General features: G+C 39.2%; 1 protein-coding gene across 2 annotated transcripts in view; it reads left to right on the top strand.

Annotated features, from left to right (window-relative positions):
* Positions 1–14,521, top strand: part of LOC126480869 (suppressor APC domain-containing protein 2) — a 108,906-nt gene extending 94,385 nt beyond the window's left edge. For both annotated transcript variants that reach the window (XM_050104247.1, XM_050104248.1), the window contains exon 7: positions 13,754–14,521. In XM_050104247.1, coding sequence (XP_049960204.1) covers positions 13,754–13,885 — 132 coding nt within the window. In that variant the 3' untranslated portion in view covers positions 13,886–14,521. The remainder of the gene's footprint in view (positions 1–13,753) is intronic.
* The last annotated feature ends 231 nt before the right edge of the window (positions 14,522–14,752 follow it).

Genomic DNA, 14,752 nt, shown 5'->3' on the forward strand with positions numbered 1-14,752 from the left:
CGTTTATTGTGTCTGCTGTTATGTTGAGTTGGTTCAGGTCGTTTTCTACCTCTGCCACCCATTTGTTGTTTCTTGTAGTTACCCAGTCAAAGATCTGTTTGGTCAGCCTGTGTGATGGCATTCTGTATAGGTGTCCATAGAATTGTAGTCTGCGTTTTCTAATCTTTTCTGTGATTGTCTCCGTATGTTTGTACAGTTCCTCTGTAGGTTTGTTGATCCATATTCCATTGTTGTTAGTTGCGCCAAATATTTTCCTAAGTATTTTCCGTTCTACTTTTTCTAATTGTCTGATACGTGTATGCCCTAGGAGTAGTGTGGTCTCTGCTGCATATAGTGCCTCGGGGAGCACCACCGTGTCGTAATGGCGTAATTTGGCTTTTTGCGGGATAGACTTCTTGTTGTAATGATTCCACACTACTTTGTATGCCTTGTCCAGTTTAGTCTTTCTTTCTTTCTTCGTTTGAGTCTCTGTTATGTCCACTCATTTGTAGTGTTTCACCGAGGTATTTGAAGTTTGCCGTTTTGTAAATCGTGCCATACTTTGTGTTCAGAGATGAGAGTTTCTTTGTGCTCATAAACTATGTCTTTTTGTAAGAGATCTGTAGTCCAGTTTTGGAAGCGATTTCGTGCAGTTTTTCAATAGCGTCTTTTGTTTCCTTTATACCTTTCGTGACAATTGCCAAATCGTCTGCAAAAGCCAGGCATTTAATCTGTAGGTTTCCTAAGGTTATCCCCTGTTGTGATGTTTCCCATTCTTTTATGACCTTATCTAACACCAGATTGAAAAGGAGAGGTGAGAGGCCATCGCCTTGTCGGACACCTGTGCGAATTTCAAAGGGCTCTGATAGTTCCCCAAAGAACTTTACTTTGGAGGTTGTGTTGGTTAAAGTTTGCTCTATGATAGCCCGTATTCTGTTGTCTACTTTGTATTCTGCTAGAATTTTGAAGAGAGTTTTCCGGTCGATAGAGTCGTACGCCTTTTTGAAGTCAACAAAGGTAATGATCAGGTTCTGTTTGTGTTGTAAAATAATTTTCAGGTTCCAAATTTGTTCCGCACAAGACCGCCCTTTTACGGAAGCCTGCTTGGTATTCCCCAATCAAGTGGTCGGTCTGGCATTCTAGTCTGTTCAGTAAAGATTTAGAGAGGATCTTGTATGTGACCGGTAGTAGGGATATTCCTCTGTAGTTGTTCGGGTCAGTCTTGTCACCTTTTTTGTGTAGTGGGTATATCAGGGCAGTTTTCCAGTCGTCAGGAATTTTCGTGATCTTCCAGATGTCTTCCAAGATGCTGTGGATGTCTTTGGTGAGTTCTGGGTCTTGTAACTTCCAGATTTCCACGATGATGCCATCTTCTCCTGGTGCTCTACGATTCTTGAGTGACTTGATTATTTCTTTAACTTCTTCTAGAGTTGGAGGTTCACTATCTGGATTGTATGTGCTCGTTTCTGTCATCATTTCTTCCATAGGGGGGTCCGTGTTGAGCAGTTTTTCAAAGTACTTTGCCAGAATGTCACAATTGTTTTTGGTATTGGTTTCTGGGGTTCCATCCAGTCTTCTGAAGCACTAGTTGGGTGGTTGATATCCAGTCATATTTTCTCTAAATGTTCTGTAGAAGTTTCTTGTATTGTTCTCCATGAAGTCCGATTCGATCTCTGTCAGTCGCCGTTTGTCATACTGTCATTTTTCACTGCGAATGATTTTGCCTGATTGCTTCTGTGTTTTCAAGAAGTTCATCCAATTCTCTTGGGATTTATGGCTACTAAATTTTTTCCATGCACTGATTCATTGGTCAATAGCTTGGTCACATGTGTGGTTCCACCAACAGTGTTTCCGTGTGTGTGGTGCTTGTGCTAGTTTCATGGCCTCTCGGATTCTTCGTGAAAGTTGTGTCCAGTCTGTCGTTTTCTCCATTTTAATTTTGTGTAATATTTGTGTCTGGTTTAAAGTAACGTATTCTGGATCTGGTCTAACAATTTTGTTCTTATGGAGCTTTTTCTTGGGCAAAAGACGAATCCTGATCTGTAGTAGGTGGTGGTCTGAGTCGAAGTAGCCTTTACGGGTGTCTATGTTCAAAATTTCTTTTTGTGAGTCTTTCTGGACTATTACGTGGTTGATTTGTAGTTCTTGCTTTCCGCTGGGGAATTTCCATGTGGTAAGTTTTGGTGTTGGTTTCTTGAATTTTGTTGACATAATGGCGAGGTCGTGGCTTTTGCAAAAGTCTATCAGATGTTTTCCGTTTTTGTTGGTGTCCTTGTGTGGAGTATGTTTTCCTGTGATATGTCTGTATATCTTTTCTTTTCCGAGTTTAGCGTTGAAGTCTCCCAGTATTATTTTGACTCTATGTGCAGGAATTTTTCTGATAGTTTCTTCCATTGTCGTCCAGAAGTCATCAATTTCGTCCGGGTTTTTCCTGTTGTAGCCATTAGTCAGTGCATGTGCGTTGATTATTGTGTAGGATTTATTGGCTGATTTCACTGTGATGGTGCTGATTCTTTCGTTTGGTGATGAAAAGTCGATTATGCTGTCCGTGATGGACCTGTGTACTGCAAATCCTGTGCCAAGGTTTTTCAGTTGTCTCGATGGTTTTCCTTTGTATATTCTGAAATCCTCCGTATTGAAATGGTCTTCGTCTGTGAATCGTGTTTCTTGCAGTGCACATATTTTGATTTGAAATGTTTCAAGAGTCTGCTTGTGTCTGTGTATGTGCGGATGGATATGTGTGTGTGTGCGAGTCTATACCTGTCCTTTTTCCCCCTAAGGTAAGTCTTTCCGCTCCCGGGATTGGAATGACTCCTTACCCTCTCCCTTAAAACCCGCATCCTTTCGTCTTTCTCTCTCCTTCCCTCTTTCCTGATGAAGCAACTATATATATAAAAACAAAGATGATGTGACTTACCATACGAAAGCGCTGGCAGGTCGATAGAAACACAAACAAACACCCACATACACACACAAAAATATATATATATATATATATATATATATATATATATATATATATATATATATATATATAGAGGGAAACATTCCACGCGGGAAAAAAATATTTTTCCCGCGTGGAATGTTTCCCTCTATTACATTCATATCACTAATTTGAACCCAACAAACACATTTGTTATTGTCACTGTTGCATTTCGAAATCTTTTCTGTCGTCTTATTTTCTCTTTCTGTTAGCTGCTTGTGGATGGATATGTGTGTGTGTGTGTGTGTGTGTGTGTGTGTGTGTGTGTGTGTGTGTGTGCGCGCGCGCGAGTGTATACCCGTCCTTTTTTCCCCCTAAGGTAAGTCTTTCCGCTCCCGGGATTGGAATGACTCCTTACCCTCTCCTTTAAAACCCACATCCTTTCGTCTTTCCCTCTCCTTCCCTCTTTCCTGACGAAACAACCGTTGGTTGCGAAAGCTAGAATTTTGTGTGTATATTTGTGTTTGTTTTTGTGTCTATCGACGTGCCAGTGCTTTCGTTTGGTAAGTCACATCATCTTTGTTTTTAGATATATTTTTCCCACGTGGAATGTTTCCCTCTATTATATTCATATGTTTATATATATATTTTGCATATTCATACACATGGTTATGTTTATAAAAAACATATCATTGTGATTTCATTATACTTGCACAGCATAAATCAGTAAATACCTCAATGAATGGCTTATCTAAACTAATAAGAGGAAAAAATCCCACATTTATGCATTAAATCAGTGGTCTTCCTTGTCAATATTTTACACTTGAATAGACTTGTAAACATTGTATACATCATAGAGAATATCCCGTCAAGATATGCATTCTTTTATTACTGAGGTACATAAGAGGCATATATTAATTATCAAGTATTCTCTCCTTCCATTGGATAATGATGCTTAATGTGCTTAACATTACGTATCCCCAGTATTTTTACAGTGATGAGGTATTTCTGCTTGATGTACGAACCATAATGATTATGAGTGAGCTTCCTCAATTCCTATAATAATGTGATGATCACTGACTACATATTAATTATTGCAATATGCAGAAATGAGCTTTCTTTAATGATTCTTAGCTTAACAAGTCAAAATAAAATGTTACCATCCTCTCGCATCATTCCTCATTATACCAAATGATGATTTGTGATTTCCACAAATCAGATCACGCGCTGTTATCAGATACTTACAGCGTAACTAGTTTAATCCTCCATTCCTCAAGCCTGAGTCATGCCACTAATAATTCTTTTGCAACTGCACCAGTATAAAACTTCAGCTCAAAGATGATAACGTCACAGTAGTATGCAAACACCCTTGCTTCATGTTACAGTGTTTATTATTGTGCTGTCTCAGAGCCAAACATACAAAACACACGTAGTCTAGTGCATGAACTCAGTTGGTCAGCACACATCATAAATATCCTGTTGTGTTTGAGCCATGATCAACGATCTTTCCATAACTGCCAGCACTAACAATATAATATGGCTGCAGATCAGTAAATATTGCTTGACTTGTTTGCCACGTTTTTATCAGTTCTACATATTCTTACACCTAATCTGTATCCCATAGCATGAAATATTCTGCTACATAAATATGTAACACAGTGAGCACCTACACAATTACCCACTAACCATGCATTTGTCTCATTATACAGTAAAATTATTAAATACAGTTACCTCCTTGTATTACATATTCACAAAATGTAAGTATTCTTTTTTGTATCCGTAGACACTACATCCTTCAAGAGCCTTTCCTTTTTAGCACAAAATATTTGATCCCCCATATCACAATAATTGAAATTGTATTCCTCCGAACCAACTTAGAAAATGTGATTATCAATAATGTATACCTTCACGATAACAAAATCCATAGAAATTCTGGCCTTATGTAAAGGCTGTTAGTACCCTAAAGTTAGTTTTCAGTCACTTATGGACAAGTCAGAAATGAAAATTGAGAGCAGAAAGGCAAAAGCATAAATGCTTAATTCTGTTTTCAAACATCCTTTGTAAAAGGAGTAGTGCCCCAGTTAAATTCTTGTGCCACTGAAAAGGTGAGTGAAATAGATATCAAGTCAGTTGCATTGAGAAACAGTTGAAATTGTTAAAATTGAACAAAGCCCCAGGTGCAGATGAAATTCCTATCAGATTCAATACCCAATTCACAGCTGAGTTAGCCCCTCTGTTAACTATAATCTGTCATAGATCTTTGAACAAAAAACTGTTCCTAGTAGCTAGAAGCAAGCACAGGTCACATGTATCTATAAGAAGGGTAGCAGGAGTGGTCCACAAAACTACCATACAATATCCTTGACATCCATTTGTTGTAGAATCTTAGAACATGTTCCAAGATCAAACATAATGACGTATCTTGAACAGAATGACCTCCTCTCTGCGAAACAGCAGGGATTTCAAAAACGTAGATAATGTTAAACCCAGCTCGCACTTTTCTCATATGACCTCATGAAAGCCACAGATCAAGGCAGTCAGGTAGATGCAGTATTTCTTTATTTCCAAAAAGCATTTGGCTCAGTACCATACCAATGCTTATTATCAAAAGGACAATCATATGAGGTGTCAGATGGCAAATGTGACGAGATTGAGGATTTCTTGGTAGGGAGGATGCAGCATGTTATCTTGGATGGATGTCATCATCAGATGTAGAAGTAACTTCAAGTGTACCTTAAGGCTGTTCATATTGTATATTAATGATCTTGCAGATGATATTAATAGTAACATCAGACTTTTTGCAGATGGAGCAGTTATCTACAACAGAGTACAGTTTGAATGAAGCTGTACAAATAGTCAGTCAGACCTTGATAAGATTTCGAAGTGGTGCAGTGCTTTAAATGTTGAGAAATGTAAAATTGTGCACTTCAAGAGGCAGAAAAATATAGTATCCCATGACTACAGTATCAACAAGTCAAGGTTGCAATAAGTCAATTCATTCAATTACCTGGGCAGAACACTTTACAGGTGTATGAAATAGAACAATCACACAGACTCAGCTGTAGGTAAAGCAAGTGGAAGACTGCTATATTGGTAAAACACTAGTGAAATGCAAGCAGTCTGCGAAGGAGATTGCCGACAATCACTTGTGCAACCCATCCTAGAATCAGAGGTTGAAAATACCGCTTCAGTTGTAAAGTTCTTTTATTATCATACGACCATTTCAGGCTCTTATAAGCCCATCTTCAGGTGTCGTAACTTGGTGCTGTGGCCTCCCGAGTGCTGCCGTGGACGTGTACTAGGTGCAGTGTGCTACCTATGAGTGCAGAAAAGAAGATTTCTTAACAGTGTGGGACCTTTGCCACAGATAGTACTAGCAGGGGATATTCAGTGTATACAGAGAAAAGCAACATGAATTGTTACAGGTTTCTTTAACCCCCAGGAGAGTCATAGAGGTGAAAGAACTGAACTTGGAGTCTCTTGAAGATAGACGAAAACTACACCAAGAAAAGTCCACTGACAAAGTTTCAAAACTAGCTTTAAATGATGACTCTAGGAATATAATACACCCCCTTACATATCACTCCCATAGGGACCATGAGGATAAGATTAGATTAATTACAGCACAAACAGAGGCGTTTAAGCAGTTAATTTTGCCACACTCCATATGTGAATGGAATGGAAAAAGCCCTACACAGTGGGACGTACCCTGTACCCTATCCCCTGCACTTTACAGTGGTTTGCAACAGTCATATCCAGAATAGTGACAGCCCAAATTAAAATGTTTGATCCATAATAATGTTCCTCTTTGCCATAAATTTTGACACAAATATTCAGAGGACTGCACTACTTTTATTTCTCTTTTGTTTATGTAGGCTATTAGTTTCATGTTCATGATAAATGTCAAGATGTGGATTATGTTGATTCAACAAAATATTGTGTGTGTGTCACAGGATGTGACAGAAGTATACCGACAAACTTTGAGAGGTTGTAAATGGTGACCTTGAGGAACAAATTGAGTATGGGAACCTGTGTCTGGGAACATGATCTAACAACATTTTGGAATGTCAGAGTTACAGAGGAAATGCCTACAGTCAGGCAGCCCCTTCTGCGGCAGATCTGAGTTCTCAGTGACTTCTTGGCAAACCTCCTTCCAATGGACCTGATATTATTCAGGGTGTTAGATAGCATTGAGTGCATCATCCAGGCCGACCAAAGTGACACTGTGGGGGCTTTTACTGCAGTAGTGGCAGAGACATCAATGTACAAACTCAGATTTGCCACCACAGAGAGGGCCCAGAGATAGGCAATGGCCCCTACAACTTCAACTGTCTATAGCAATGAGGGAGGTGATGTTTCTGGGTATGGGTTCCCATCCTCAGTTTGTTCCTCAAGACACCATTTACAACACCTCAAAATTTGTTGGTATTGTTCTATTATGCCCAATTATCATCTTGGCACACATACAACACAGGCATCTGTCGAAGAGTAGTGAAGTGTGAAGAGAGTCCAGATTTTTTTTCTGTGCTGTAGTTTGCTGTGGCTTTTTCCATTCATGTTTGTAATGTACTCAAGAAGACCTTTACGTGCTGCCTCAGTTGAATTTTCACTGAATGACTTACACTGTTCTGAGTTCAGACTGATTTTAACTTGTATGACTTAAACATGCTCCGTTATTAGAAACACAACTCTCTTATTTGAAGACTTTCCTTTGATGACTGGTTCTGCTTTTGTGTTTGAGCCCATATGCAAAACACACACACACACACACACACACACACACACACACACACACACACACACACACACACACACATATATATATATATATATATATATATATATATGGCCTTTACATATGTCTGCTTGTGTCTGTATATGTGCAGATAGATATGTGTGTGTGTGTGCGCGAGTGTATACCTGTCCCTTTTTCCCCCTAAGGTAAGTCTTTCCGCTCCTGGGATTGGAATGACTCCTTACCCTCTCCCTTAAAACCCACATCCTTTCGTCTTTCCCTCTCTTCCCTCTTTCCTGATGAAGCAACTGTGGGTTGCAAAAGCTTGATATTTGTGTGTGTGTGTTTGTATGTTTTTTATTGTGTCTATCTACCAGCGCTTTCTCAATTTCTCGATTTTGCAGGCCTGTTCTTAAATTCCATGTAATTGGTAATATTTATGCTTGCTCTCTCTCTCTCTCTCTCTCTCTCTCCCCAAGGTAAGTCTTTCCGCTCCTGGGATTGGAATGACTCCTTACCCTCTCCCTTAAAACCCACCTCCTTTCGTCTTTCCCTCTCGTTCTCTCTTTCCTGATGAAGCAACCGTGGGTTGCGAAAGCTTGAATTTTGTGTGTGTGTTTGTGTTTGTTAATGTCTCTATCAACATACCAATGCTTTCGTTTGGTAAGTTAACATCATCTTTGTTTTTAGATATATTTTTCCCACATGGAATGTTTCCCATCAAAAAGAAACGCAAAGTATATCTGTTTAAAAAAGCTGATAAAAATGCTGTTAATGCCTTTTTAAGACACAGTCTTCACTCCTTCCGATCTGATCATGTAACTGTAGAAAAGTTGTGGATGTTTTCAGAGAGATAGTATTGACAGCAACTTTGAGGTATATACCACATAAATATGTCTGCTTGTGTCTGTATGTGTGGATGGATATGTGCGTGTGTGCGAGTGTATACCTGTCCTTTTTTCCCCCTAAGGTAAGTCTTTCCGCTCCCGGGATTGGAATGACTCCTTACCCTCTCCCTTAAAACCCACTTCCTTTCGTCTTCCCCTCTCCTGATGAGGCAACAGTTTGTTGTGAAAGCTTGAATTTTGTGTGTGTGTGTATGTTTGTGTTTGTATCGACCTGCCAGCGCTTTTGTTCGGTAAGTCACCTCATTTAGGTTAGGTTAGGTTAGGTTAGGTTATTTTGTTTTTATATATAAGTGATGGTACTGATACACAAAATAGGTCAGATCATTGTTGCAGAAGCAACAAAAAAAGCATGCCAAATTTAAAAGAATGCAAAATCTCCAGGTTTGGCAAAGTTTTACAGAAGTTCAAAATATGGCACGTACTTCAATGTGAGATGCTTTTAATAATTTCCACAACGAAATTCTGTCTCAAACTCTGGCAGAAAACCCAAAGAAATTCTAGTGGCAAGACGCAATCAGTACCTTTCCTGCGTGATCACAATGGTGAAGTTACTGATGACAGTGCCACTAAAGCAGAGATATTAAACATGGTTTTCTGAAACTCCTTCACCAAAGAAGACAAAGTAAATATTCTTGAATGCCAATCAAGAACAACTGCCAAGATGAGAAACATAGAAGTAGATATCTTCAGAGTAACAAAGCAGCTTAAATCACTTAATAAAGGCAAGGCCTCCAGTCCAGATTGTATACCAGTCAGGTTCCTCTCAGATTATGCTGATAAAATAGCTCCATATTTAGCAATTACATATAACCACTCGCTCACAGAAAAGTCCGTACCTAAAGACAGGAAAATTGCTCAAGTCACACCAATACCCAGAAAGGGAAGTAGGAGTAATCCGCTGAATTACAGGTCTGTATCACTAACGTCGATTTGCAGCAGTTTTGGAACATATATTGTATTCGAACATTGTAAAGTACCTCGAAGAAAATGATTTATTGACATATAGTCAGCACGGTTTCAGAAAATATCGTTCTTGTGAAACACAACTAGCTCTTTATACTCATGAAGTAATAAGTGCTATCGACAGAGCATGTCAAATTGATTCCATATTTTTAGATTTCCAGAAGGCTTTCGATACTGTTCTTCACAAGCGTCTTCTAACCGAACTGCGTGCCTACGGAGTATTGCCTCAGTTGTGTGACTGGATTGGTGATTCCTATCAGAAAGGTTCCCAGTTCATAGTAATAGATGGAAAGTCATCGAGTAAAACATAAGTAATATCCAGCATTTCCCAAGGAAGTGTTATAGGCCCTTTGTTGTTTCTGATCTATATTAACGACGTAGGAGACAATCTGAGTAGTCGTCTTAGATTGTTTGCAGATGATGCTGTCATTTACCATCTTGTTAAGTCATAAGATGATCAAAAGTCTTAGATAAGATATCTGTATGTTGCGAAAAGTGGCAATTGACCCTGAATAAGGAAAAGTGTGAAGTTATTCACATGAGTACTAAAAGAAATCAGCTACATTTCGATTACGTGATAAGTCACCCAAATCTGAAGACAGTAAATTCAGCTAAACACTTAGGGGTTACAATTACAAATAACCTAAATTGGAACGATCACATAGATAATATTGTGGGTAGAGCAAACCAGAGACTGCGATTCATTGGCAGAACCCTTAGAAGGTGCAACAGGTCTACTAAAGAGACTGCTTACACCACGCTTGTCCGCCCTATTCTGGAATATTGCTCTGCAGTGTAGGATCCGCATCAGGTGGGACTGACGGATGACATCGAAGAAGTACAAAGAAGGGTAGCTCGTTTTGTATTATCGTGAAATAGGGGAGATACGTGAATTGGAGTGGCAATCATTAAAACAAAGGCACTTTTCATTGCGACGGGATCTTCTCATGAAATTTCAATCACCAGTTTTCTCCTCTGATTGCGAAAGCATTCTGTTGGCATTCACCTACATAGGGAAAAATGATCATCACGATAAAATAAGAGAAATCAGGGCTTGCACAGAAAAATTTAAGTGCTCGTTTTTCCCGCGTGCCGTTCGAGAGTGGAACGGTAGAGAGACAGCTTGAAGGTGGTTCATTGAACCCTCTGCCAGGCACTTTATTGTGAATAGCAGAGTAATCATGTAGATGTAGATGGCCTTGATTAGCAAGAAAAACTTTGAAGATGATCCAATTTATGAACAACATAAAAATTCAATTACACCCAAGTGAAGCAGCAGGCGCTAAGCTACTTACTAATATTTTGTAAAAGAAAATGTTTCCATAAGAACCACTTGCATTATTTTCATCAGTAGTATAGGAACAAGTAGGTGTATTGTACTGTAAGGAACAAACAGGCATGGCCACAATGAATCAAAGTTTGTTCTTCTTCCACATACAAGTAAATGACAGTTGAGAACTTAGAAACAAATATAGAAACAATCTAGGTACTGATACAAGCAGGTGCTGACAATAAGTATGAATACAGTATGAGAGTGAGTGCCTGCTGCACTGTGCTTATAAAGAGGGCTCTGGCAGAGGTATGGCAGATGCCATGCTGTGTCCACAAGTCATGTGGCCCACTACGGGCAGCCTCTGGTGGCCAGCCTGCCCATATGGCATTGGCGGAACATTCTAAGTGTAGTGTACCAGCAGCCTGGTGCCATGGCACTTATCTGATTATTTATAAAAAAAAAACACACACACACACACACGGGGAAAGAGTGCTCTGCTAATGCGGGCGATGGAGCAACTGTTGAAACATCCATATGTTCAATTTAATAGGTGCGAATTCTGAGGAAGAGATTGTAAAGCTTTTAGAGGAATGTCTAAGTGAAAATGAGAGAGACAATGACTTTGGTGATTGTCGCAGACAATTATGGCGGTGATGGAAGGTGATTCCTGGCTGGAACCAGTGAGTATGGGCAGAAGTTGCACAAGCGTGGAGACATGCAGCAGCTGCTCCCCCATGAAATACCGTAAGAGAGGACCAGTGACAATGATGCTGGTGGACCAGTGACAATGATGCTGGTAGCATCTTGACATTCAGTTCCTCAACATGGTTGAATTGCACCGACGCTGAAGGTGCCTGCCGTTCGGTCGGGGGCGCCAGTGTTCAAGGACGCGGAGAAACTGGTCCGGCAGGCAGTGGCAGAAAAACAGTGTGGGAAGGCTCAGCAGCAGCTGCTAGGAGGGGGGTAGTGGGGGGAGGGGGGGGGGGAGGCAGAAGGTGGCAGGTCTGCCCCCACACCAGGGACACCCCACAAGACTGGAACAGGTGCTGAGGGAGGAGGCACAGGCTGTAGTGGCGGACCTGCTGCCATTGCAGATGCACTACACCTGGTTTAATTGGTTGTCACGACATGATAAGAAGAAGAATTATTATTATTATTAGTAGTAGTAGTAGTAGTAATTGTCCTACTACAACAAAGGTCATCCTGGGAGATCCAGAAGCATGTCAGCAGTTATCTACGTCAAGCAAAGTGAAATAACCATACAGCAGCCTTTATGCATGTCCATGGCTACCTTAATGCCACAACCACAAGCATTTGCTGTGAGATCAATCGCTACAATGTGTGCACTACAATAGCTCTTTGTTTTTCTGCTACTTCCTTTGGCTCTGATGTGTCATTGATACATCCTTGAATATTACTCCTTCTGCATTTTCCTCATTTATATTTCAGCTCAGGTTTCTGTGATGGTAACAACAATGTGTCAGAATTTTAAAAAATGTCGCTGCAACTGTTTCTGCCAGGGCAATGTGAACCTTGTTGAAGTGAAATATTTCTGTGAGCTTGAAAGATCAACCATCATCAGACAAAAGCAGTATTGAACAGCAGACACACATGTATAAAAAAAGTATAACCAATTAATCTCTGGAACAAAAGACACATGATAGTACTGCATAGTCCTGCAGCAGAATGGGAGAAATCTGTGTTTAAAAGATCAGCCATCAATTATCTTTTTGACTTTGGTTAACTGCTGCTCAGCATCTCTTCTATTCAATGAGTAGTTATGTTTCCTGACACAGATATTTATATTCCACCCAGAATTGTTATTGATTTATTTATTTATTTTAGTGATTTATTTATTTATGTTTATATGTTGTTATTTTTATATTTTAACACAGTTTTCATCTCTAATGGCTTGGACTTCAGTTATTTTAACAACAGTCATGCTCGATTTTTATCAGCTTTGAAAAGATACCTGTAGTGTTTATAGTAACATCAATTGTTAATGAATTGCTGTATGAAGAAAAGTGACTGAACTTTTTGGTATAAAATCTGTAACTAGATGGAACACACTATTTTACATCTTAACTCTTTGTGCTCTGTAATGCAGACACAGGGTGTCTCCACACACTTATTTAAATTGCCGCTGCCCAGGCGGTGAGCGGGCCACTGAGAATTGTGCTAACAGTGAAGTCACTGACCAACAATTAGGGTATACATTAAAGCAAGTAGTGCACTTTCTTTCAAGTATATTTACATAAGCATTACAGTACAAAACTCCTGATTGTGTGACATTCCTTATTAAACTCTTAGGGTGGACTGTTTCTATCATTATTCCACCCAAATTATTTACAAATGAATCATTGTAGTCATCAAAATTATTGTCATCAAAGTCATTGTCTCTCTCATTTTCACTTAGACATTCCTCTAAAAGCTCTACAGTCTCTTCCTCAGAAAGGACTATGCATGGAGAACTAGTCAATTCATGTCTACTAAACTGGACATAATAATTCCAACCTTTCTCTCAATAAAAATGCTACAGTTCAACACTGAATTAACACAAGCTGTCGTAGAAGGCAGTACTGTGCAGCATTGATGCCTAGTACAGTCAGGTTCTAGAATGGAGCACGTGGGAGCTATGAAAAATTGTTTCGAATGAGGCTCGACAATCGAGTGAAAAATGAAATTCGCTATGTCGAGTGCCATTCACTGTTGGAGTGGAAAAGGTTAGTAGTAACCATACATGCTCATAAGAATTTAATAAGTGACAATGTTAATCAGTGAACTACGGAAAAGCATAAACTATTAAAACTCCAAACTTAGATGGAGACACTGCATGAGGAACAGGTTGTCTTGAGAGAAGCTGTTAAAACTTTTTTATCAGAGCAATCTAATATAGAATACTGAACATATTGTAAATTCAGGTATAATTTCCAGATAACAAATGTAATATTGCCATTTTTTTTCCTTTGCAGGAAGTCAGTAGAAAAAGCGAAAGGATTACAATATTAGAAAGAGAAAAGGCGTCGCTGATGCGAGAATTGTATCAAACAAGATCTCAGGGCAGAAGAGGTAAAGACACACAGGATGACACTGCTTTCATGTAAAGCACCAACTGCTGGACGTTTGTCTAAAAGAAGTTTTAAGTATAATGAAGTGTTTGCACTCGATACGTTGGAAGATAAAGATTTGATCGCTATTGAACTTCTATTTACTGTGTGAGGAGGGGAGAAGAGAAGAGGAAACTTTTTACTATGAACAGTGCTCATTAAAAAATATTTGCTGCCAACTTGAGACACTGAAACTATACAACCGTATAAAACTCAGTATTTAAGATATTTACTTCTTTTTACAGAAACTAACACTACAGAAGTGCAATGTAAGTTATGAAAGTACAGCTTCAATGTTTCAAGTTGCCTGTGATGCTACCGTACTTAATGTTAGTTGTCAGTATAGGATTCACAATACTATTGATCAAATCCACCTTTAATTTTTTAATGAAATAATGGCACATGTGCATATACCTGAATGTTTCGAAACATTGCACAGTGAAGAAAAAGGAAATTAAATTCTTTCACCGAAGTTAATGGAAAAAGCAGACCAGGAGTATTTCAACTGTATTTTCATCTCACTACCTACCATTTAGTTGAGCTACTAAAGCTAGACGATGTTATAAAGTTTACATATTACATTTTATATCTATCATTAAAATTATTAATAAAAATGTTTTATAAAAAATCCAATCTTGGCTTAGTTCTACTATTGCAGTGCTTATTCTGTTACACTACAGGTGACAAAATGTCATTCACTATATGCCAGAGATCATACACTCCTGGAAATGGAAAAAACAACACATTGACACCGGTGTGTCAGACCCACCATACTTGCTCCGGACACTGCGAGAGGGCTGTACAAGCAATGATCACACGCACGGCACAGCGGACACACCAGGAACCGCGGTGTTGGCCGTCGAA

This window comes from Schistocerca serialis, chromosome 5 (genome assembly GCF_023864345.2).
Source record: "Schistocerca serialis cubense isolate TAMUIC-IGC-003099 chromosome 5, iqSchSeri2.2, whole genome shotgun sequence".
Lineage (NCBI taxonomy): Eukaryota > Metazoa > Arthropoda > Insecta > Orthoptera > Acrididae > Schistocerca > Schistocerca serialis.